The sequence below is a fragment of the Rana temporaria genome, chromosome 1 (genome assembly GCF_905171775.1).
Source record: "Rana temporaria chromosome 1, aRanTem1.1, whole genome shotgun sequence".
NCBI classification, from domain to species: domain Eukaryota; kingdom Metazoa; phylum Chordata; class Amphibia; order Anura; family Ranidae; genus Rana; species Rana temporaria.
In genome coordinates this window covers 257,639,985-257,667,045 of record NC_053489.1, presented here as the reverse complement: position 1 = coordinate 257,667,045, position 27,061 = coordinate 257,639,985, and the positions used below count along the sequence as shown (strand labels likewise).

Here is a 27,061-nt window from a genome sequence, read left to right as displayed (position 1 = left end):
GCAAATTTTCCAAGTTAGTGCCCGATCCACAAAGCACTTACCTGGAAATTTGCGGCGGTGTATCCTAAATCCGTCCGGCGCAATTCAAATGGAGTCCCATTTAAATTAGGTGCGCTCCCGCGCCGGACTTACTGCACATGCTCCCGACGCAAATTTCCCGACGTGCTTTGCGTGAAGTTACGATGTGCCGAGGTTTTGTGAATCGCGACGGGTAAAAAAGAGTTGCGGCGGGAAAAAAAAAAATTTTAAAAAAAATTTGAAAGCGACGCGGGAAAGATGGGTATACTTTTACATGGTGTACTAATTTTACACTTTGTAAAAGCAGCCCTATCTCTGCGACGGCAAACTAACACTTGCGGCAACTTTCCGACAGGAAAAAGTTTTGTGGATCGCCGTAAGTGCTAATTTGCATACCCGACGCTGGTTTACGACGAGAACTCCCCCCAGCGGCGGCCGCGGTATTGCATCCTAAGATCCGACAGTGTAAAACAATTACACCTGTCGGATCTTGGGGATATCTATGCGTAACTGATTCTATGAATCAGCCGCATAGATAGAAACAGGGATACGACGGCGTATCAGCAGATACGCCTGCGTATCCCTTTTGTGGATCTGGCCCTTTGAACATATAGGGTACTCCAGACTCGTCTTGTCTTAGAGCACTTGGTAGCTGTGGCAAACGAAAATTTTAAATAAAAAGTCTAGCAAAGAATTCACATAAAGAGAAAAGAAAGCTTTGTGTAAGCCTAACCTTATTTTTGTTTGTACAGATCGCTGTGAACAAGTCTCTCTCTGATGACCTCCGTGTAAAGGCACTTTACTGCATCCGCTTCCTCATTAAGCTTAAAAGCAAGGTAAGTATGTATGATGATAGAAATCTAATGTTTTAATAGCTTGTACCAGTTTGGCATGACATGAGGTATACCTAGTAATGGAAAGTCTTCATAAAGGAAAGTTGGTTAATAAACCCACCTATCCTTTGCAGGTGATGACTGTATCCTCTTACCCTCTGCTTAAAGAATAAAGTTGTATTCATTTTTGCAGGAGTAGAAAACGGACATAGAAAAGACATTGTTTCAATTCCAGATAACTTTTTTGGTTTGAACACCAGAAGGGTGAAATCTTTCCATGTTGAAATAGGAAAACGTAAGGCGGAAACATCTTGAGCTAGTATGTAAATAAGAGCATATCTGACATACCCTGTTTATCTGAAAACCATAGAGGGTGGTCATAGAGATCCTGCAGTCCAATATTTTTGTAGGGTGTGTCGCAGGTGTCTTCAGGTCTTGGAGTGCTAAGGATAGCCAATGTAATTGCTCCTTCTATAAGAGGAGGGTTTCACCCTCGTAGCTGAATAGTATGTATATAGGTCAGAGGGGCAGTTAAATAGACTAAGGAATGGGTTTATTGATAGGGGTAAGTAAAAGAGAGAAGAAAGAAAATGAGGATGGTTGGGGGTTTCCCTATTGGATGTGCCAAGCCTAAACTCAGTTTTGAAGGTTCTTGAAGTAGGGCAATATGGTTTGGTTTGTATCCGAGAAGAGACCAAAATAAATATCTGGACTCTAGACCAGGGGTGTCAAACTCAATTTCATCGTGGGCCGCATCAGCATTATGATTGTCCCTAAAAGGGCAGGTTGTATCTGTAAGATTAGATGTCCAGCGCATCCCCTACCCTTACATTAGAAGTCATGAGCCACCCCACCATCAGAAGTTGAGCCCCCCCACCCTCCCTTACATTACAGTGCACCCCCTTACTTTATGCTGCTGCTGGGAAAAAGATAAATGCATTGCTTGAAAGCAGAAAGTACAGGGTCTGGAGGAGGACCAGAGGAGGTACGCGGGCCTTGTGTTTGACACCTGTGCTCCAGACCAGCCCTCAAAAAATCCACTCGCCTGCTTACATTTTGCGAGTGGATTTTGAGGGCTGACGAGGAAGGGCTGCCTGGGAGCGAGGGGGGACGAGCACCGCCGGGAGCCTGTGTGGAATGGGAGTCCCAGTGACCACGGAGGGGGAAGAGAGAGAGATAGCCTCCCGGTTGTTTACAGTGCAGCGTGGGGAACACCGCAATAAGTTTCCTTTTTTAATTGCTGTGTTCCCCGCCGCTCGGTGTCAGATCCAGCCCCGCCTCCTGGTCTCGGGATCCAGCCCCGCCTCTTGCTCCCGGGACTTTGATAGACAGATCACCTGTCCAATCCTGCATGTGGTGGACATGGGCTGCATGTGGTGGACACGGGCAGCCTGCAGGGGTGGACACGGGCAGCCTGCAGGGGTGGACACGGGCAGCCTGCAGGGGTGGGCATGGGCAGCCTGCAGTGGTGGGCATGGATACAGTTGTTGGTAATATTTATTTGTATAACTTAATTCTGCATAAAACATTTAAGTGTCATTTCATGAGATAATTTATGGGGGCGGGTGGGCTGGGTGGGGCAACTGGTGGCGAGTAACCCTTGAGGCCTGGCTAGTAGCTCAGGACTTGAAACTTTGAGCCCTGCTCTAGACTATCTATGCGAGTATTTGTCATAGTACTGTGCCAACAGCTCTTGCAGTTGCTGTATACAAGCGAGTTCAGCAAGCCATTTTGCAATCGTGGGGAGCCCACTGACTTCCAATGCCTGGCTTATTACATTTCTGCTTGCTGTTAGAAAGAAGCATAGTAGCTCCTTTTTGGCTGACAAGATGGAACCTGGTATGGGTGTTAAGAGGGCTACAGACAGGGATACCGGGTGTGAGTCAGTGATGGAGTCATAGATATGGAAAATGCATGACCAGAAGCTGTGAAATTCTGTACATGCCCACCTAATATACAGTGAGGAAAATAAGTATTTGAACACCCTGCTATTTTGCAAGTTCTCCCACTTGGAAATCATGGAGGGGTCTGAAATTGTCATCGTAGGTGCATGTCCACTGTGAGAGACATAATCCAAAAAAAAAATTACAGAAATCACAATTTATGATTTTTTAACTATTTATTTGTATGATACAGCTGCAAATAAGTATTTGAACACCTGTCTATCAGCTAGAATTCTGACCCTCAAAGACCTGTTAGTCTGCCTTTAAAATGTCCACCTCCACTCCATTTATTATCCTAAATTAGATGCACCTGTTTGAGGTCATTAGCTGCATAAAGAGTGACACCTGTCCACCCCATACAATCAGTAAGAATCCAACTACTAACATGGCCAAGACCAAAGAGCTGTCCAAAGACACTAGAGACAAAATTGTACACCTCCACAAGGCTGGAAAGGGCTACGGGGAAATTGCCAAGCAGCTTGGTGAAAAAAGGTCCACTGTTGGAGCAATCATTAGAAAATGGAAGAAGCTAAACATGACTGTCAATCTCCCTCGGACTGGGGCTCCATGCAAAATCTCACCTCGTGGGGTCTCAATGATCCTAAGAAAGGTGAGAAATCAGCCCAGGACTACACGGGAGGAGCTGGTCAATGACCTGAAAAGAGCTGGGACCACCGTTTCCAAGGTTACTGTTGGTAATACACTAAGACGTCATGGTTTGAAATCATGCATGGCACGGAAGGTTCCCCTGCTTAAACCAGCACATGTCAAGGCCCGTCTTAAGTTTGTCAATGACCATTTGGATGATCCAGAGGAGTCATGGGAGAAAGTCATGTGGTCAGATGAGACCAAAATAGAACTTTTTGGTCATTCCACTAACCGTGTTTGGAGGAAGAAGAATGATGAGTACCATCCCAAGAACACCATCCCTACTGTGAAGCATGGGGGTGGTAGCATCATGCTTTGGGGGTGTTTTTCTGCACATGGGACAGGGCGACTGCACTGTATTAAGGAGAGGATGACCGGGGCCATGTATTGCGAGATTTTGGGCAACAACCTCCTTCCCTCAGTTAGAGCTTTGAAGATGGGTCGAGGCTGGGTCTTCCAACATGACAATGACCCGAAGCACACAGCCAGGATAACCAAGGAGTGGCTCTGTAAGAAGCAAATCAAGGTTCTGGCGTGGCCTAGCCAGTCTCCAGACCTAAACCCAATAGAGAATCTTTGGAGGGAGCTCAAACTCTGTTTCTCAGCGACAGCCCAGAAACCTGACTGATCTAGAGAAGATCTGTGTGGAGGAGTGGGCCAAAATCCCTCCTCCAGTGTGTGCAAACCTGGTGAAAAACTACAAGCAACGTTTGACCTCTGTAATTGCAAACAAAGGCTACTGTACCAAATATTAACATTGATTTTCTCAGGTGTTCAAATACTTTTTTGCAGCTGTATCATACAAATAAATAGTTTAAAAAATCATACATTGTGATTTCTGGATTTTTTTTTTTGATTATGTCTCTCACAGTGGACATGCACCTACGATAACAATTTCAGAACCCTCCATGATTTCCAAGTGGGAGAACTTGCAAAATAGCAGGGTGTTCAAATACTTATTTTCCTCACTGTAGATCTCAGTGAGGTCTTCGACGTCAACGGACAATGTTTGAATCATATTGCAAGGACCTTCACATCTGCTCAGCGTCAGAACATCATCCACCTTTCCTGAAATCATTCATGTGGACGATGGACGTATACTCAGGAATCCAATCGCGCATTGTTAACACGTTGGTACCTCACCCCGTCAGCTCTATGTAAATTCTTTCTTTGCATCGAATTGTTGCTGGAGATGTCGAGAGGAACGAGAAACTTTACTTTAGATTTTCTGGTCTTGTTTGAAACTTAAACAGTATTTTTTTAAGAGTGCAGAGAATGTCTCAACAATTTACCGACTTCCCAATACCAGAGGATCCTGCCTTCTTCCTACTTCACTGCTCACAAATCCTGCTTCACACATACATGAAATCAGTGCTCTGTCACATGATTAATGCCGCCAAAGCTTGTATTAGGCCGGATTCACACTTGTGCGGTGCAAATTTCAGCTCTGTTAACTCTGCAGAGAGATAAGAGAACTGTTCAGCAGATCACCTCCGTTTTAGATGTGAATTTGGAGACCTGGGAGAGGGGAAGGGGGGAAGTGTATTGAGGAGAATGAGAGAAATCCTGAAGAGAAATGAACACATCTGTGAATCAGATGCGTGCCCATAGAAGATAAGGGGCCTGAATTCGCACCTGAGCCGCACCGCAATGCCTAGAAAACGCACACGTTTTTTTGGCAATGCGCAGTGCGAATGCATCGCACATATGTGAACCAGCCTCATTGAAATCAATGTATTTTATAATGTTATGCGAATTGGATGCGGTTTAAGCCGCAACCAATTCGCATAGGTGTGAACCCGGCCTTACTCTGTGCTGGTAAGACCCTAACCCTCCTTTCATTGCTATGTGGTTTAATAAGGTCAGGAGTATCAATGTCATGGAAGACCTAGTGCTTACCACCCAAAACCTAAGAGAACAATATACTAAAACATGGTCATATTGGGACATGTTTGTATACTCGGAAGAGGGAAAGTCTCTCCTGGAATGTTGCTCTGGGGATTGAGGTCCTCCTGTCCTTTTTGTTAACGCAAACACATGCATTCCATCACCCCGGCTCCCATCCCACCCCCTCTTTTTTTCTTTATGTTTTTACATTGGTTTGCACAACTGTCAGGTCAGTCTCTCTCCCATGATTGTGATTCCTACTGAACCAGACTGAGAAACCATTTAAAGGCTCAGGAACCCTTTGCAGGTGTTATGGTTTAACCTTCCTGGCGGTATTCCCGAGTCTGACTCGGGGTTAGATTTTCCTGCTGCGAGCGGTAACCCCGAGTCAGACTCGGGCTTGCCTTGCTAGATCCACAGGCATGTTTTACTTACCTTGTCCCTGGATCCAGCGATGCCACCGCGCTGTGTGAGCGAGCAGGACCTCGCTCGATTCACACAGTGCCTCCGTGTGACGCCGATCTCCGTTCCCTGCGACGTTACGACGCACGGGGACGGAGAACGGCGCCAAATTCAAAAAAGTAAACAAACACCTTACATACAGTATACTGTAATCTTATAGATTACAGTACTGTATGTAAAAAAAACACACCCCCCCTGTCCCTAGTGGTCTGTCCTGTGTCATGCATGTCATTTTATATAATAAAAACGTTTCTTTCTCCCTGCAAACTGTAGATTGTCCATAGCAACCAAAAGTGTCCCTTTATGTCAAAAATAGTTTTAGATCAGCTAAAAAACAGCGATAATAAATTATAATCACTTGCAGAATTGTGCGATAGCGATTTGTGGGGAAATTCGTCATAAAAAAAAAAAAATAATGACAGCAACAATTCTGCAACTGAGCAAATTTCAGTGATTTTGATTTGATTACATTATTGAATAATTTTTATTATAATTATATTATTATTTGTTATAATTATTTATAATTATTTATTATATTATAATTTATAATTTTGTTTTTAAAAAAATGTCATACCCGGGATGCCTATTAGAAGCTTGTTTGGTCAGATTTAAGTGAGTTATTTCTAAAAATTACAGACCTACAATATAAAACGCCAAATTTCCTTGCAAATAATGGTACCGCTTTTAGCATGTTTTTTCTGACAGAATCATACCGCCAGGGAGGTTAATTAGCTGATTAGAGTGGGACACTTTGTGCCTAGAATATTGCACCTTTTCACAATATTCAAATTTTCTGAGATTGTGGATTTGGGGTTTTCATGAGCTGTAAGCCATAATCATCACAATTATGACAAATCACGGCTTGAACTATCTTGCTTTGCATGTAATGAGTCTATCTCATATATTAGTTTCACCTTTTAAGTTGCATCAGTGAAATAATTGAATTTTTGCACGATTTTCAAATTTTTCGAGTTTCACCTGTATAGAACAAAACAAGGGTGAGCAAGAAAGTGGCCTCGGTACAAGGCTACAGAAGTGATAGGGCTAGTGTCCTGTCGGCACTGAAGTGTGAGTGCTGTAGTGTACAACAGTGCTAGGGCCGTGTTTTTCTGCACGGATATGCACAGGTGTCCTGTGCATTCCCATGCAGGCAGTCCGGACTCCAATTAGACAGCAATGCAAGTGTGAGAGCATGACCCTGAACACAGACCATGTGTGTTTGGAGCCACGTACTTGCTTGTAGACTGGTGGGTGGTAAAAGCAAGCAGTTGAGCTGCAGTTTTACCCCCCACCGCCCAAACAAAGTCTAAAATGCAGCCGAAGGGGGGCTGTTCACATGCTGCGGCAAATTTAATACAGCAAGATGAGTTGACAAGCAGCACTGCATGTCAAACCATGAATCGTACGATTGGCTCGCTGTTGCAGCTCACGAGTCCCATTTTGTATCGATATAAAAACCCAGAAAATGGCTGAGCACAATAAACTCCACTTATAACTTTGTTCTACTTTCCTTATTTCCCTGAGGGCTTTTGTACAGAATTGGCTTTTAGTTGGTTATTAGTTGCACTTGCATGTATGCATGTAAACCATTTGTTAATTGGTGTTGTGGGGATATGGTTTTGTATGTTGTATCCTCACTAATAATTAGGGTTGTCTTCACTTAAACAGTGTAGCTCACATACTTGTCTCATCACACCATGGGTAACCACTTACTGATTTCCTGATGGAGGTATGGCTACTTCCAGGATACTTTTTCCACAGGGTTGAAGACGCACAATTCCTTTCTTTCCATCAAGCTTTCTCTTGTTGAAACCTAGAATGGAGTTTTCTAATAAGGAATTAGTCACTGCTCTAACATTCACCATACATTTCAGCTTTAGCTATTGAGCACTGTAAACATATATATATATATATATATATATATATTTTTTACAACAGATGGGGAAAAAAAACCTAGAAAAGGTGTGAAAAAAAAGGATGGCCACCAGCTGACTGAAAATATAAAATATTCACAGGCCAAATTTTTTGATTTACCTGACTTTAATCTTGATAAGGAGAGAAACACCCTGTACGAGACAATACATTTCAGGCATTAAACAACCATTTAGGTGTAGTCATAGTCTTTGTACCCTCCATTTGGCTTTCTTATATGGTTAAGCGGGGCATTTGATACAACGACTTGTACTTTATCCTTCCTCAGTCCATCTTGAAGCAAAAGTTGCTGCCTCAGATTCTCAATGCAGTTTTTCCCATCATGTGCACTGAGCCTCCTCCTGGGCAGTTAGACCCTGAAGACCAGGAAGATGAAGATGAGTTATTGGAAGATCAGGCTGAGGTCCAGTTACCCAAACACTATGCAGTCCAGGTCAGTGGAGATATATGTGAAATACAGTCTCTTAATGTGTGGTGGTGGTGTTTGTTTTTTTTTTAATTTGAATGCTGCTTTTTTACAGGTCATTGATATCCTGGCCCTTCATCTGCCTCCTGAGAAATTGTTTTCTCAACTGGTAAATAAACAAGCATTTTCTAGTAATAACTGTTATTCATCTGTCTGTGTCCTTTGTACCTCTGCCATGCATGCGCTGGCTGCTGTTTTTTAAGTCACTGAAAACTGTAGCTATATTGTTAAACACCATGTACAGTGCCTTGAAAAAGTATTCATACTCCTTGAAATTTTCCACATTTTGTCATGTTACAACCAACACAAAGTGGCACATAATTGTGAAGTGGAAGGAAAATCATAAATGGTTTTTAAAATAAATATGTAAAAAGTGTGGCGTGCATTTGTATTCAGCACCCCTAAGTCAACCCATTCTCCTTTGGAAAAATAGTTTAAGCTCTGTCAGTATGGATGGAGAGCGTCTGAACAGCGATTTTCAAGTCTTGCCACAGATTCTCGATTAGATTTAAGTCTGGACTTTGACTGGGCCATATTAACAGATTGAATATGCTTTGATCTAAACCATTCCATTGTAGCTCTGGCTGTATGTTTAGGGTCGTTTTGTCTTGCTGGAAGGTGAACCTCCACCCCTGTCTCAAGTCGTTTACAGGCTCTAACAGGTTTTCTTCTTCTAAGATTTTCCACCGCACAGCTTTTAGGCCAAAAAGTAAAATTTTGGTCTCCTCTGAAGAGAGCACCTTCTTCCACATCTTTACTGTGTCCCCCACATGGCGTCTCGCACACTGCAAACAGGACTTCTTTTTGGTTTCTTTCAACAATGGCTTTCTTCTTGCCACTCTTCCATAGAGGCCAGGTCTGGAGTGCACGACTAATAGCTATCCTGTGGACAGATTCTCCCACCTGAGCTGTGGATCTCTGCAGCTCCTCCACAGTTACCATGGGCCTCTTGCCTGCTTCTCTGATTAATTCTCTCCTTGCCCGGCCTGTCAGTTTAGGTGGACGGCCATGTCTTGGTAGGTTTGCAGTTGTGCCATACTCTTCCCATTTTCGGATGATGGATTGAACAGTGCTCCGTGAGATGTTCAAAGCTTCGGATATTTTTTTTTAACCTAACCCTGCTTTAAACTACTCCACAACTTTATCCCTGACCTATCTGGTGTGTTCCTTGGCCTTCATAATGCTGTTTGTTCACTAAGGTTCTCTAAAAAACCTCTGAGGGCTTCACAGGACAGCTGTATTTATACTGAGATTAAATCACACAGGTGCACGCTATTTACTAATTGGGTGTTTTCTAACGGCAATTGGTTCCACTAGATTTCAGTTAGGGATATCACAGTAAAGGGGGCTGAATACAAATGCACATCACACTTTTCAGATATTTATTTGTAAAACAAAAATTGAAAACAATTTATCATTTTACTTCTACTTCACAATTATGTGCCACTTGTGTTGGTCTATCACATAAAATACCAATAAAATACATTTACGTTTTTGTTTGTAACATGACAAAATGTGGAAAATTTCAAGGGGTATGAATACTTTTTCAAGGCACTCTATTGGGGGGTTATATGAATTTCACCTTTTATAATTGATTCTTCACAAGTCTAACTAGACTTTCCCTCCATTGTTTTAAATAAATCTTTTTATTTTTTTTAGAGCCCACTCATGGAGCCGTGTCTCCTTAGCAAAAATCCCTATGAGCGGAAAGCTGGTCTAATGTGCCTTGCTGTTCTCAGTGAGGGATGTGCGGATCACATTCGAAACAAGTATGTATGCTGACTGCGTATTCTGAATAATATTCCTATTATGGAATCTTTTAAACAGAAACCTAGAATACAGAAAGGTCCATGAACATTCGTTCCTGCATCCTATTTATAAAAACAAATTTTTCCACATTTTGCCCCAACTTGTAAATTATGACAATCTGTTTTATTATGTTTGTTTCAAAATACTGAACAATGGGGAAAAAAGGCATGGCTTCAGTAAAAGGGACTTATTTTTCGTACTTTGGTATAATACCTGACTATGGATGAGCTCTTTGCCTAAGGAGCGTGTTCTGTTGGCTAATAAGGGGCTTTGTAGTTAGACTAGAATGGTATTTAGAATGAAGTGGGATTATCCATGAAGTTGTTAGTAAGGCAAATATTTGACCAATTATGCATTGACTCCTAAGTATGAATAAAGACGTCTATTTGTAGGGTACAGGGTTAATTATTTTCTTTACAGCAGGGGTAGGCAATAGGGATGAGCCGAACACCCCCTGGTTCGGTTTGCATCCAGAAAATGCGAACAGACAAAAAGTTCACGCGAACATTCGAACACCATTAAAGCCCACGGGACTCAGACGTGAGAATTTAAAGGCTAATATGCAAGTTATTGTCCTAAAAAGTGTTTGGGGACCCAGGTCCTGCCCCAGGGGACATGTTTCAATGCAAAAAAAAAGTTTTAAAAACGGTCGTTTTTTCGGGAGCAGTGATTTTAATAATGCTTAAAGGGAAACAATAAAAGTAAAATATTCCTTTAAATTTCGTACCTGGGGGGTGTCTAAAGTATGCATGTAAAGTAGCGCATGTTTCCCGTGTTTATAACTGTCCCTGCACAAAATGTCATTTCTGAAGGAAAAAGTAATTTAAAACTACTCACGGCTATTCATAAATTGTCGGTCCTGACAATACCAATTACACCCAGATGTTACTACGAAATGGGATGCCTTCAAGGCACGTTTATAGCTGAAATTGCAGCCATAAAACATAACTCATCAGCTCTCCTGGAACGGGTTGGGGACCAGGAGGTACAGCAGCTTGAGCTCTCTTATGTCACTGCTAAGTGACGTTAAAATATTGGACAAGGTTCTGGCCATGAGAGTTAGCAAGGTTATACTTTCTATCGTGAGGGAATGTGTTTCCGCGCCAAAATTTAATAATTAATGCCAATTCCACAAAGTGAAAAAATGTTAACTATTTAGGGTACCAAGCAGCTCCTCTGGATCAAAATATTAAAAATATTGTGCAATGGAATCGTGATGTGAAAGAGGGCGCTAGAGGGATGGTTACCTCACTGTTACGTACTACCTAAATGGGAGGACCTCCCAGTGGGTGTGATACCTAAGAATAGATTCAAACACTCCAGTGACAAAAAACGTATTACAGTACTGAATAAAGTATCAATACAAAAGACAGTATAATAAATGATATACCAAGTGCTGTGAAAAATAAATATATAGTTCACGAGACCCGTGAATGTGAATCAATACTGTGAGGACAGAGGTGATGAGTCTCTGTTTTACACACTCGCACTCTCAATATGTATAGTAATACTGGATGTAATATCAATGCAAAAGACCGTAAAATAAACAATATGCCAAGTACTGTGAAAAATGAACTACATTTTTTTTTTAAAGGTATATGGTTCACGAGAGCCGTGAACGTGAATCAATACTGTGAAAACAGAGGTGATAAAGTCTCTATTAAGCACACTCAATATTGCAGTCCATAGTAAGTGGTCTTCCCAAGAAATTAGTAATCATGCGATGAGAGGTGAAATTGCAGCCATCACCAAATAAAGCTTCACCCGATGTGCTCTGGTCAAGTAATGCTCTTACCGGAAGAAATGGACCTCTTTACTTAAAAAGAAAGGTCTGCTGAGCTGAGCAGGTTAAAGTGCCTGCACACTATTCACCTGCTATTCAGACTGCTATGGTGTTGAGGCCAATGATATCTCGGGAATCCATCAAACAAAAACAAAAGGAGACTAATAGTGCATTATTGCTTTAATTAAAAATGTAAAACACTAAATGGCTGATTGGCCCCTTACTTTGTAGGTGCCTACCCGGCACTAGGACTGCGCATGCAGGTCCATTTCTTCCGGTAAGAGCATTACTTGACCAGAGCACATCGGGTGAAGCTTTATTTGGTGATGGCTGCAATTTCACCTCTCATCGCATGATTACTAATTTCTTGGGAAGACCACTTACTATGGACTGCAATATTGAGTGTGCTTAATAGAGACTTTATCACCTCTGTTTTCACAGTATTGATTCACGTTCACGGCTCTCGTGAACCATATACCTTTAAAAAAAAATTTTAGTTCATTTTTCACAGTACTTGGCATATTGTTTATTTTACGGTCTTTTGCATTGATATTACATCCAGTATTACTATACATATTGAGAGTGCGAGTGTGTAAAACAGAGACTCATCACCTCTGTCCTCACAGTATTGATTCACATTCACGGGCCTCGTGAACTATATATTTATTTTTCACAGCACTCGGTATATCATTTATTATACTGTCTTTTGTATTGATATTTTATTCAGTACTGTGATACGTTTTTTGTCACTGGAGTGTTTGAATCTATTCTTAGGTATCGCACCCACTGGGAGGTCCTCCCAATTAGGGAGTACGTAACAGTGAGGTAACTATCCCTCTAGCGCCCTCTTTCACATCACGGTTATACTTTCTATCATTCACCCAGACCAGGCAGGCTTTATGCCACGGAAATCTACTGTGACCAACCTTAGAAGGCTGTTTTTGAACATGCAAACCCTGGCAGATAAGGCTGGCCACAGGGCAATGTTGTCTCTTGATGCCAATAAGGCATGCCACAGTGTCGGCTGGCGCTACCTCTGAGATGTGTTGTCCAAATTCTGGGTTGGTCCTAGATTTATTGCATGGGTACGGTTACTGTATGCCTCGCCACAGGCCCGTATACGCATGTCAGATAGGATGTCACATGTCTTTGCAATAGGCAGGGGAACCAGGCAGGGTTTCCCCCTGTCTCCCCTGCTATTTGCATTGGCCATTGAACCTCTCGCTGCTCAGGTGAGGGACCGTCCACAAATTAACCACTTGCCGTCGCCGCACCGTCGAAATACGTCCACAAGGTGGCTCTCCTAGGCGAGATCACGTTATATGACGTCCTGCCTATTAGCCGCTACTAGGGGCGCACGCGCGCCGCCGGAGGCGCGCGCACCCCCCGCTCGCCCCCGACTCCCGTGCGTGTGCCCGGCGGGCGCGATCGCCGCCGGGCACACGCGATCGCTCGGTACAGAGCGGGGAACGGGAGCTGTGTGTGTAAACACACAGCTCTCGGTCCTGTCAGCAGGGGAAATGCTGATTTTCTGTTCATACAATGTATGAACAGAAGATCAGTGTTTCCCCTAGTGAGGCCACCCCCCCCCCCCCCACAGTAAGAACACACCCAGGCATACTTAACCCCTTCCCCGCCCCCTAGTGTTAACCCCTTCACTGCCAGTGGCATTTTTATAGTAATCTAATGCATTTTTATAGCACTGATCGCTATAAAAATGCCAATGGTCCCAAAAATGTGTCAAAAATGTCCGAAGTGTCCGCCATAATGTCGCAATACCGAAAAAAAAAATCGCTGATCGCCGCCATTACTAGTAAAAAAAAATATTAATAAAAATGCCATAAAAATACCCCCTATTTTGTAAACGCTATAACTTTTGCGCAAACCAATCAATAAACGCTTATTGCGATTTTTTTTTACGAAAAATATGTAGAAGAATACGTATAGGCCTAAACTGAGGAAAAAAAATGTTTTTTTATATATTTTTGGGGGATATTTATTACAGCAAAAAGTAAAAAATATTCATTTTTTTCAAAATTGTCGTTCTATTTTTGTTTATAGCGCAAAAAATAAAAAACGCAGAGGTGATCAAATACCACCAAAAGAAAGCTCTATTTGTGGGAAAAAAAGGACGCCAATTTTGTTTGGGAGCCACGTCGCACGACCGCGCAATTGTCTGTTAAAGCGACGCAGTCCCGAATCGCAAAAAGTACTCTTTGGGCAGCAATATGGTCCGGGGGGTAAGTGGTTAAGGGATTTCGTTATGGCGAATTGCATGAGAGAATAATGCTCTACGCAGACGACATGCTCCTCTTTTTGGAGGACGTGGATGCTTCATTGTCTCATGCAATGTCCCTCGTCGCTGATTTTGGCCACTATTCAGGCCTTACCATAAATTGGTCCAAATCCGCACTGATGTTCCTGGATGAGGCTCCTGATTTGAATACAGATCTACCCTGTCCTGTCCCTATAGTGACTTCTTTTAAATACCTAGGTGTTTACATATCTCCCAAACTGACTGATTATTATAGGCTAAACATATATCCCCTTGTGACTCGCTTCAGAGACAAAATAAATATATGGAATAGACACAAAATGTCCCTGGCAGGGAAGACGAATCTCGTTAAGATGATTCTGATGCCCCAGTACCTGTACATGTTCCACAACACGCCGGTAGTTATTCCACTTAAAATATTTTGAGTGGTCCATTCCCTATTCAGATTATTGTCATGGTACACTAATGCCCCCAGGATCAAATTGGAGCAGCTGCAGTATTCAAAGGAGGGGGGGGGTCTCGCACTCCCTAACCCTTGGATATACTATTTGGCTGCACAGTTGCACCATCTGAGCTATGGCTCCTGCTGGCTCATCGGCTAAACATGAAAATATTTTGAGTGGTCCATTCCCTATTCAGATTATTGTCATGGCACACTAATGCCCCCAGGATCAAATTGGAGCAGCTGCAGTATCCAAATGAGGGGGGGGTCTCGCACTCCCTAACCCTTGGATATACTATTTGGCTGCACAGTTGCACCATCTGAGCTATGGCTCCTGCTGGCTCATCGGCTAAACATGAAAATATTTTGAGTGGTCCATTCCCTATTCAGATTATTGTCATGGCACACTAATGCCCCCAGGATCAAATTGGAGCAGCTGCAGCATCCAAATGAGGGGGGGGTCTCGCACTCCCTAACCCTTGGATATACTATTTGGCTGCACAGATGTACCATCTGAGCAATGGCTCCTGCTGGTTCATCGGCTAAACATCTGCTGATTGGCACAGGGGCAGAGTCGATACCGGAGGGCCTAGATGCTCAGGCGTTTCAACGACCTAACAAACAAATTCCCACTTTCACACTCCTTCAAAAGTTGTGGAACAAGGTCAAGCAACTGCAACATGTAATAGGACACACAGCCTACAGCCCAATTTGGGGGAATAAAACTTATGAGGACCTGGCCAAACTTCAACAGGGTCCCCGGTGGCACCCCATAGGAATTACTCACCTTCGACATGTCTTCCATAACGGAAGGTTGCTCTCTTTTACAGAGTTACAATCTAAATATGCACTACCTTCCAACATGCTTTTCTACTACTTGCAACTAAAACATGCTGTTCGGGCGCAGGGTGACGCAGTGGACTGGGTACAGTCACCCACCCCTGTTTTCCACATACTGCAAAACACAACAGACACAAAAGGTATAATATCCCAATGTTACCTTATGCTTCTTTCCTCATTCTTGGAGGGACACCCCATGAAGGCAGAGTCGCAGTGGGAGGCAGACTTAGGCCCATCACAGGGGAGCAGTGGAAAGAGGCCCTTCAGGCTGTTAATACATACTCGCTGAACGTGTCACAAACATTTTCTTAATTATATTTTCTATTGAGAGTGCACTATACCCCAGTAAAACTTCACAGGATGGGTAAACTGCCAGACCTGATGTGTGACAAGTGCAAAATAGTGACGGGTGATCTGATGCATCTCCTCTGGCGATGCCCCAAACTCCACAGGTATTGGACGGAGGTCCTGGTCCTACTTAACCAGGTATTTCAAATATCCCTCTTGAGCCACTAGGGTGCCTTCTTGGTGTATTGGAGGGGGCAATCCCAGAGGAGATGACAAGGACGGCTTTCGCCAGAGTACTGTTTCAGGCTAGGAATACAATACTTATGGAAAATCTGAATCCATGTTAAAACATGGATTCAGCATACGGGTCATACCCTTATCATAGAAAAATACATATACCAGCATAGGGGGAATCCTGGGAAATTTGATAAGTTGTGGGCTGCATGGCTTGATATGCCAGGTATAAGCCCCAAAGAACTGGTGCAGATGAGACTGCTTAGAGTTCATAGAGGTACCTGGGGACACACCTGGGAGAATAACAGTATAAGCGCAATGGTGGGGGGAGGGGGGTTGAGATGCTAGAGTTATTGATTTAATGGCAAGGGACTGAAATGCAATACCGGGTAACAACGATTTAATGATTAATGTGCTACGAAATATGCAGAGCTTTTTTTCTCAGAAAATAGGTGCAGGAACTCAACCGTGACCCGTTCAGATTTCACAAACAGTAGAAGGGTCTTAAAGGGGCATTAAATACCAGAATGCAGAGTTCAGGGGGTTACAAAGCTGTCACTTGTAAACACAGAAACCAGACTTCTGTGCTTACAAGTGATTGTGGTGAGCAGGCACCAAAGGGTCTGAGCCAAAGGTGTATTCTCCAATATGTACATACTGTAGGTTGTAACTGATTCTTTACTGATGATGTGAAATGTAATGCCTTGCATTATGAGATTTTGTTTTGTGTTTCTTGAGCAATAAAAACTGTTTGATATTAAAAAAATAAAAAAAAGATGGGGTTTTATCACCCCCAAAGCGCAGCTAACCCAGGAAAGTCGCAGATGCACTGCCCAGCAACAGCCTTGTGGGTAAACAGCAGCACATCAGTGTGAAAGTAGCCCTATGCTATTATGCCCAGTGTATTGCTTCACACTGACCTGAAGATCTCCTCTTTCCTGATGCTGGCACCACTCTGGAGACCGCTATCTGGGATAAGAGGTGGAGTGCAGTTGGTATTACTCCACATGGGACAGGAGTCAGCGCTACAGAGGAGGCATCTGCAGCTCTTGCTTCAACTTTACAAGTAGTACCTCTGCATTGCACTCTGATGCTCTGGAATGGCAGGTCAGCAAGCCCAGACTGCGAACTATGGTTGCTGACCCCCGCTTTACAGTATACCATTTAATGGATAAAACTGTAGTTTTTTCTGTAGGATGTACTTGCCTGTGGACTGGGAACACAGACTCTTATGCTGGTAAAAGGCACTTTACGTTCATTTTTATGTCCTTGATTTTTAAAATGCCTTTCTTTTGTAGGCACCTCCAGTCTATGCTGCAATTGGTTTGCCAGGCCGTCTCGGATGATAGCCATGTTGTCAGGAATGCAGCCCTATATGCCTTGGGACAGTTTTCTGAACATCTACAGGTAAAGTGTTTTATGTCCCAGCTAGCTTTAGTTTTCTGATAGTGTCCTTAAGTGATAGACCTCTTTCCTCTGCTGTGAGAGAAGCCTACTTTTTTTTCTGTGGAGGTCTCTCTCCCCATATCTCTCTCTCTCTCTCTCTAGCCACATATCTCTCTCTCGCCCCATCTCTCTATTCTGTCCTTGGATTGCCCTATGCATCTGACTTCCAAGGTCAGACTCTACTCAGTGTGGTTGATTTCCAACCCAAAACCTGAGTTAGGGAAGCCCTTTTCTCCACAGTCCTGGAAATTTCTCATAATAGATTCTAGTCTCTCAGGCTGTTAGCAGTTCTGAACACAAAGGGTATTTAATCATTCAAGGAAGTTCAACTTCTAATCAATGTTCTGGAGCTCAGGACGATTCGGGTTCTCTCACTGGACTCCTCTATTGCGAGGACACCCAATGAGAATCTAGAGGATGGGGTTTTGCTATGTACCAAATGCCAGATTAGAAGTACGGTATGTTCTTATTAAATATCTACAACTGAGATTGAATCTGTATATAATCTACCTTCTCTGGTTCCTTCCCCCCCACCCTCCTCACCATCAACATTCTAATAAAATGATCACATAAAACATCTCTGTTTTCAGTACATATTTTATTTTAGAGCCTTTGAGATAACTGGGTCCCTGTGCTTCTCTTTGTAATGCAATCAGATCATAGCTGGTGTGATGGGCCTGCAGGGGGCTGTACATGGCTACCTAAAAAATCACAGCACTCAGTACGTCTCTCAAGTTCTTACCTCGGCCCTGATGCAAACAGTGGGCTTGCTCTTGGGAGGAGTAATGCAAATATTAAAATGTCAAATATCAAGTGTACTACTGTGTTCTATATTTAAGATAATTGAGTTCAGCTTTAGTTTCTGCTGCTATACAGGTAAAACTCGAAAAATTTGAATATCGTGCAAAAGTTAATATATTTCGCTAATGCAACTTAAAAGGTGAAACTAATATATGAGATAGACTCATTGCATGCAAAGCAAGATAGTTCTAGCCGTGATTTGTCATAATTGTCAAATTTGTCAGCTCATGAAAACCCCAAATCCACAATCTCAGAAAATTAGAATATTACATGCAATGAATAAAACAAGGATTGTACATAGAACAATATCGGACCTCTGAAAAGTATAAGCATGCATATGTACTCAGTACTTGGTTTGGGCCCCTTTTGCAGCAATTACTGCCTCAATGCGGCGTGGCATGGAAGCTATCAGCCTGTGGCACTGCTGAGGTGTTATGGAAGACCGGGATGCTTCAATAGCGGCCTTCAGCTTGTCTGCATTGTTCGGTTTCATGTCTCTCATCTTTCTCTTGGCAATGCCCCACAGATTCTCTATGGGGTTCAGGTCAGGCGAGTTTGCTGGCCAATCAAGCACAGTAATCCCAGTCATTGAGCCAGGTTTTGGTGCTTTTGGCAGGGTGGGCAGGTGGCAATTCCCGCTGGAAAATGAAGTCGGCATCCCCATAGAGCTAGTCTGCGTAAGGAAGCATGAAGTGCTCCAAAATCGACTGGTAGACGGCTGCGTTGACCCTGGACTTATTAAAGCACCATGGACCAACACCAGCAGATGAAATGGCTCCCTAAATCAACACAGACTGTGGAAACTTCACACTGAACCTCAAGCATCTTGCAGTGTGTGCCTCTCCATACTCTGGGTCCTTGGTTTTCAAATGAAATGCAAAATTTGCTCTCATCAGAAAACAGGACGTTGGACCACTGAGCAACAGACCAGGTCTGTTTTTCTTTAGCCCAGGTAAGACACTTCTGACGTTGTTTGTTGTTCAGGAGTGGCTTGACAAGAGGAATACGACATTTGACTCCAGCCTCAGTCCACTCCTTGTGAAAGTCCCCAACACTTTTGAATGGCCTTTTCCTGACAATCCTCTGCAGGCTGTGCTCATCCCTGCTGCTTTTGCACCTTTTTATTCCACACTTTTCCCTTCCACATAAATTTCTATTAACCACTTAAGGACCCGCTCATGTACATATACGTTAGCCTCTGCTGCCACAACCGAGATATCCATCTTTTCAGTGAGCGGTCCTGTAAACGATAAAGGTGGTCTCCGCGGGGGATTCGCTGCGAGATCACCGTTGGCGGCGGGAGAGGGGCCCCCCTCCTGCCGCTCTCCCGCGCCCTTATCGGAGCCGTCGGCAGCGGCGGAGGCGATCGGGTCCTGTCCCCTGCTCGGCTGGGATACGAGTGAGGGCAAGATGGCCCCCACCCGTCTCCATAGCATAGCAGAGCGGAAGCGACGTCAAAACGTCACTTCCGCCCATGCTTCTTAAAGTGACATTTTCTTGTTGTCATTTCTTCAAATGACACTTTTTTTTTTTTTTTTTGCATTTTAGTCTAAATATGGGATCTGAGGTCCCTTAGACCTGTCATGCTTTTTTCTTTTACAAGGGATGTTTACATTCCTTGTAATAGGAATAAAAGTGACCCCCTTTTTTTTTTTTTGTGTAAAAATTAATAAAATAAATAAAAATAAATAAGAAAACAAAAAAAAATGTTTTTCAAGCGCCCCGCCACGACGAGCTCGCGCGCAGAAGCGAATGCATACGTGAGTAGCGCCCGCATATGAAAACAGTATTCAAACCACACAAGTGAGGTATCACCGCGATCGTTGGAGCGAGAGCAATAATTCTAGCCCTAGACCTTCTCTGTAACTCAAAAGATGCAACCTATAGAATTTTTTAAACGTCGCCTATAGAGATGTATTGCAATGACCGCCATTTTATTCTCTAGGGTGTTAGAAAAAAATATATATAATGTTTGGGGGTTTTAAGTAATTTTCTAGCAAAAAAACTTTTTTAATCTTGTAAACACCAAATCTGAAAAACAGGCAAGGTCCTTAAGTGGTTAATGTGCTTTGATACAGCACTTTGGGAACATCCAACTTCTTTTGCAATTACCTTTTGAGGCTTTCCCTCCTTATGGAGGGTGTCAATGATGGTTTTCTGCACAACTGTCAGGTCAGCAGCCGTTCCCATGATTTTGATTCCTTCTGAACCAGACTGAGACAATTTAAAGGCTCATGAACCCTTTGTAGGTGTTATGGCTTAATTAGCTGATTAGAGTGGGACACTTTGAGCCTAGAATATTGCACCTTTTCACAATATTCAAATTTTCTGAGATTGTGGATTTGGGGTTTCCATGAGCTGTAAGCCATAATCATCACAATTATGACAAATCACGGCTTGAACTATCTTGCTTTGCATGTAATGAGTCTATCTCATATATTAGTTTCACTTTTTAAGTTGCATTAGTGAAATAAATGAACTTTTGAACGATATACACATTTTTTGAGTTTCACCTGTACATGTGACCATCACAAGTAAGAGAAATATTTTTGGTTCATTTCAGATTATCTATTTCCACTTTCTATTGCTGTGTCACACTTTCATAGTGGAAGTGCAGACTAGCACCTTGACATTTCCATGGGTCGTCAAATGTGCGGGCGCAATCCAGCTGCTCTTAGGCTAAGATGGCTGCAGAGCACTTCTTTATCTTGTATTGCACCATGAAGGCTTCTGTCATTGAAGGCAATAAGTTGCTTTACATACAGCAGTAGTTAGATGAACAAACCGTGTCTTATCTTCACCTAGCGATTGTTCTTTCCCTGACTTATGTTAATCATTCTTATATATTTTCTATTTTTCTAGATGCTTTCACTACCTGTTATAGCCTCTTCCCTCTCTCTTTTGTAGCCGGATATCAGTAGCTATGCAGATTCTGTACTCCCACTTCTCCTGGAGTATTTGTCCCGTGTGGATCCTTCTCATACGTCTCACCTCACCAAGGCTTATTTTGCACTTGAGAACTTCGTGGAGAATCTTGGTAAGAGCTGAAGCTACAACTTGCATATATAATGATACTGCTGTGCATAGTATGCTAGGATTGCAAATGATATATGTGTACACAAGGTATTGAGCACACACAAGGAATTTGTCATAGTTTATGGACTTCTCTGTGATATCATTCTGTATCTTTCCCTTTTTTGAGCGATCGACTACATAGAATTTTCTGTGTGTTCAAGAACACTTAGGGCCTGATCCTCAAAAGGGATACGCCGTCGTATCCCTGTTTCTATCTATGCGACTGATTCACAGAATCAGTTACGCATAGATATTCCTAAGATCCGGCAGGTGTAATAGTTTTACACTGTCGGATCTTAGGATGCAGTACCTTGGCCGCCACTGGGGGCATTTCTCGTCGAAATTCCGCGTCGGGTATGCAAATTAGCACTTACGGAGATCCACGAAGCGGTTTCCCTTCGTGAAGTCTCCGTAAGTTGTTAGTTTGCAAACGCAAAATTAGGGCTACTTTTCAAAGTGTAAAGTTAGTACACCATGTAAAAGTAGACCCTTCTTTCCCGCGACGCTGTCAATTTTTTTTTTTATTCTTTTTTTACCCGGCGCGATTCACAAAACTCGGCGTAACGTAACTTCGCGCAAAGCACGTCGGGAGCATGCGCAGTACGTCCGGCACGGGAGCGCGCCTAATTTATATGGGACTCGCCCCATTAGATTGGGCACTCCTTGCGCCGGCCGGATTTAAGTTACACCGCTGAAAATTTCTAGGTAAGTGCTTTGTGGATTGGGCACTTAGGTAGAGATTTTGCGGAGGTGTAATTTAAATAGGAAAAGTTAAGTTACGGCCGCTCGTTGTGGATCTGACCCTTAATTTTTAGACCTTTTAGTATTTTTTTTTTTTTTTTACATGACGTGATATTTTAAATTGTAATTTAATAAATGCTTCTAGATACAGGGGGGAGTAGATAAAGAAGAGTGGAAATCAGAAAATGTATGTGAACCAAGAACCAAATATATAATATATTGCAGCATACCAGTCCTTGGATGTAGTGACTGCCTACAGGCTAAGTAATGTTCCTGCAAGTACAGAAAAATACTTGTTGATCCTGCCAGGAATCCAGTGTCTTCGCAATATTTTTTGACTGAACTGAAATCTCAAACTGTTATAAGCCTTCTCTGCCAGCAACATAACACCTACCCTCTATGTAATCAAGATAAGGAGGGAGGATGGGGTGTTTGTAGTTTAACTCAGAGGCACAGCCTGGGTTGACAGTGCCACCCTAGGACAGGAAGTGTTTTTATTTCTTGGATTACCAGGTAAAAATAAAGGTAAAAAAAGAAAACGAATGCAGCCACCACATCCTAAGGACTGGCACACTTTAAAGTGTAACTAAAGGCAAAACCTTTTTTATTTTTTTAGGTAGAGTGGAGAAGGATTAGAACACCTGTCGGGTTTTATTGCAGTCTGTGCTCTCATTAGGGGAAATTCATCCTCCCCATTTGCCCTATTTGGCGTTATTGAAAGCGAAAGAAGTACAGTGGGAATATTCAAATGAGAACACTAGTTCTGGTGACATCACAGGATTCCCTCATTGGAGGGACCCGCCTGCTGACCTTTGGAGGAGGTCCCTATTGCAATCCCTGAGTCCTATACTTGTTCTTCAACGGGAAACCCTGACTCTGACCCTGACCCTAACCCTAAGTTCTAAAACAATGGACCAAGGGGTGATGACGTTTCACACATACATTGTGCTTCTTCATAAAAAGGGGTTTCGAACAAGCACAATGTATGTGTGAAACATCATCACCCCTTGGTCCGTTGTTTTAGTCCTGGTGGCAGTCTTTCAATAAACCTGTGGTGTGCAGCAAATTTTTCTCACTTGGTCTATATGAGGGGCATGCTGATCTATGCAAGTGCCAAATTTTATAAAGCCTAAATTTGACATAGGCAGTTCTAGGTACTCCAGATATTCAAGGTAACTTTGAATGCATGATGAGGCTCTGGAATTGTTCTTTAGAGCATATTTGAATGCAACCGCTGTTTCCTTTTAGAACCAGGGTTATGGTTTGATACATTGGTTGTGGCATAAGAAATATTTTGTGTTTTAACTATTTGAGTTCTTAAATGCATATCTGGCAAACAACTTTTATAATGAGATTGTTTTCTTTTACAGGAAGTAAAATTGAACCATACCTTCCCACTCTGATGGAGCGAATATTGGGGAGTATGAGCAACTCCAGTAGCCCCAAGTTAAAGGAGTTATCAATAAGTGCTCTCGGAGCTATTGGTGAGGAACATTGCCTTTTAAAGAAAACTTATAGTCATCATATATTAATACCAGCTTTAGATTTTTTTTAGAGCTCACCAGATAACCCCAAACCTGCGGCAATCTGCAGTACAATAACCATATGCCAACCATTTAGCCCTTCTCTCTCTCCCATGTCTCCCTGTTTTCTTTTACCTGTGATGAGCATCCTCAATGATCAAGAATGAGAATTGGAAGGCTAAATCTAGGTTTAGACTACCTAGATGTTACAGAAAGGCACATGAAAGCTGTAGCATTTAGCCAGTTTGGTAAGTGTTTGAGCGGTACAGTCATGTGAATAAGTAAATATACCCCATTGAAATTGTTGACTTTTTCAACATATGTGAAAAGGAAAACCGTGCCTACAGATAAAGGTGATATACTTGAACAAATGAGGAAAGTGGAAAGATGGTGCTGGACCTGTAGGGTTATCTTACTGGGGGTGTTATCTTAAGATATTATTATTGGTGTAAATGATTTGGTTCCTGGGCAGACCGCTTCTACACCCCAGAGGATCGCGACAGTCTCCTTGGCATGTAGTGTAATGTAACGAGAAATGAAATTGAAACACCACACTACTGCTAAGAGGCCCAGATACAACTTTATTCCATTAGAAGTCAGGGGTACAATCCAAAAAACTAGCCAACACTACAGTGCTGCCAAACAAGCTGCTGATCAGGACTGTGCTTGTTTTTCACCCTGGAAAAACCCTGATGAAGGGGGCGCTTGCATCCCTGAAACACGTTGGGTATTTTTTTTGGATTGTACCACTTCTAATGGAAAAAAGTTGTATCTGGACTGCAGTGATGTGCTTCAATTTCAATTCTTGTAAAATTATTTTAATAAATTAAACTTAAAATTGACAAAATATATTTATTTTCATGATCTGTATTAATAAAAACACAGTTTTGTCATATGGAAGAAGTACACCCCTGTGTTTAGAACCGGTTCAGATCCATTATATTTGGGTGTTCTGGATCAGGTGCCAATGATTAGAACCTCCTTAGGAAGTATGCAAGTGAAATTGTCTTATTTAGCCACTTCCTGCCCATAGTCCATATGTATACCGCCTCGGGTTGAAGTAGTTACACCAGGATCAGGGCTACAGCCTTGATCTTGGCATATATTTTTTAGCCAGTGATCCTCTTTTTTGTAAAAGTGATTAGAGCAGCTACACAACTTATTTTGACAGGCAGCGAAGGGGGGGTCCCTTCCCTCATTGCCTTTTTACCAAGCTTTTACATTCGATTGGGGAGCCTAGTAACCATGGGACCGTTTTGATCCCATTCCATGAGAAGAGTGGAAGGGAATGGGAGTTTTGTCACTTCCGATTTCAGTTGTCTTGTTGATAAGCTGTTACCAGCTTGTACATAATCGGATCAAATCGATTTCTGTTCGAGCAGATGCTTTGGAGGCCAGAGGAGAGAGGGCCTAATAGACACCAGATCTCTCCAAAATGAGTACCTGTCATGGCCCATGCCATCACAAAGGGATATTGTTCTTGTGATAGTAATAAAATTGATCCAAAAAATAAATGGGTAACGGTACAATGTTTAAAAAATAAATTATTCAGTCACACAATTTGTATGAGCATAAATGTGGCCGGATGTTGGCCAGTGTGCCACGGAAAAGGCGAGTCAACACCCATGTCCATAAACTTCAGGCCCTTAATGGGGAGGCGCCATTACACTCTTCCAAGATTGCCTTGCTATTTCATGACTACTGTGTGGACCTCTACAACCTAAAAGGCTATTAGCGCATATCTCACTTCGGCGGGTCTTCCCTCATTGAAATTGGAAGAGCAGTTGGACCTAGAGTCCCCTATCTCTCCCCTTGAGATCTCGGCTATGACAAAGTCTTTGCCCAGTGGGAAAAAGCCTTGTCCCGGATGGTTATACCAAAGCATACTATGTCAAACTTCTCCTGCTATTGCTAAGCCCTTAATGCAGGTACTTCCATTTCATCAATGGAAGACTGATCCCCTTCAAAGCTCTGCTGGCTCATATTACGATACTTCCCAAAGTGGGTAAAGATCCTACCCTACCCCAAGGTTATTGTCCGATATCGCTGCTTAATGTGGATATCAAGATTTTTGCAAATTCTGACGAATTGCTTTAAGTACCTCTGGTCATCTATTGTGCATCTGGACTAGACAGGCTTTATTTCTGGTCGGGAAGCTAGGGATAATGCCATCTGGGCCACACAGCTTATCTAGTGGGCACGCTCTTGCCAGGACCCTATACCCCACTTTATTTTATCCAAAGACACCGAATAGGCGTTTGACCACATTGACTCGTCATACCTTAGGGCGGTTTTAGGGGCCTTTGGCCCTTATTTGCTACAGTGTATTATGGCCTTGTATACAACTCCCAGTGCGAGGGTTCAGCTTAATGGCCTTTTCTCCCCTGTGTTCCCCATACGAAATGGCATGAGACAGTGGTGCCCCTCTCACCCCTTCTCTTTGCTCTGATCCTGGAGCAATTTCTCTGAGCTGTCCGGGCAAGTCCAGATATATAGGGGATAACAATAGGGACAACTGAACACAAGCAATCGGCCTATGCCGATGATGTCCTGTTTCATCTCACCAATCGATCCCCTTGTTTCGTTGCCACACATAATGCAGAAACTAAAACTCTTTGGAAGGTTATCAAATTTCAAGATCAACTAGTCCGAGGTTTTATCCATCACTTTACCCGAGACACTAGCTAACTTGCACAAGGCTTTCCCCTGTACTTGGGCCAAGGCTTCCCTTAAATACTTAGGTGTTGAGCTCACAAATCGCTTTGGGACGCTGTATTTCGACAATTATCCCGTGCTCTACAGCACGGTAAGTAGAGACTTACAAAACTGGACAAAGACGGATATTTTTTGGCTGGGCCAGATTAATATTATCAAAATGAATAGGGTGCCCTTCCTCATGCAAATGCTGCCTATCCCTCTTCCAAAAAATGTTTTGCTCAATTTCAGAGTTTGCTGTTTGGGTTTCTATGGAATAACAAAAAGCTGCGTTTAGCATGCTAAATAACCCCCAGCCAGAACACTCCCCGCAGAAAAGTTGGGTTTTGTATTGTGTTTGTGTTCGCTGAAGTTCAGTAAAGTGTTGTTTTTTTTCCTAAAAATGTGCATTTGAAAAACCATTGCTAAAATACTGTATGGCATAAAGAATTGCAACACCTGCTATTATTTTGTTCTCTAGGACAGCCTTTCTCAAGATCAATGTTGTCAGTGGAAACTTATCTGAGAGGCAGAAATTGCTGAAGGTAACCCTAGCAACCCCTGGAGCAAAACTAGTGGAGAAACCCTGCTCTAGGGCCTCTGCCTAAAATGATATGGTTGCGAGTTCTAAGTAGTTTTCTTGCTAAAAAATTTTGATTTTTAAGTGTATGAGAGAAATGTCAAGATTGGTTTCGGAGTCAAGTGGTTAAACCTAAGACATCTTAGATTTTGATGTTCTCTTTGCTATTGACATGTGTGGTGTCATCGTGCCATGATCAATAAAGCTTTCTAAGCTTTGTTAAGACCCGAACCATTATGCAGGTAAAGGACCTGGCCTCTTTTTGTGATTCGGCACTGCTTCGCTTTAACTGACAATTGCGCGGGCGTACCACGTGGCTCCCAAACAAAATTGGCGTCCTT

At 42.7% G+C, this 27,061-nt stretch overlaps 1 protein-coding gene across 1 annotated transcript in view; it reads left to right on the top strand.

The window, feature by feature from the left end:
* IPO4 (importin 4) overlaps positions 1-27,061 on the top strand; it is a 171,942-nt gene that overhangs the window by 36,034 nt on the left and 108,847 nt on the right. Inside the window, exons 9-15 of the mRNA XM_040354677.1 lie at positions 771-854; positions 7,992-8,156; positions 8,245-8,298; positions 9,849-9,958; positions 17,159-17,267; positions 21,015-21,144; positions 23,294-23,407. Of these exons, the coding sequence (XP_040210611.1) occupies positions 771-854; positions 7,992-8,156; positions 8,245-8,298; positions 9,849-9,958; positions 17,159-17,267; positions 21,015-21,144; positions 23,294-23,407 (766 nt within the window). The remainder of the gene's footprint in view (positions 1-770; positions 855-7,991; positions 8,157-8,244; positions 8,299-9,848; positions 9,959-17,158; positions 17,268-21,014; positions 21,145-23,293; positions 23,408-27,061) is intronic.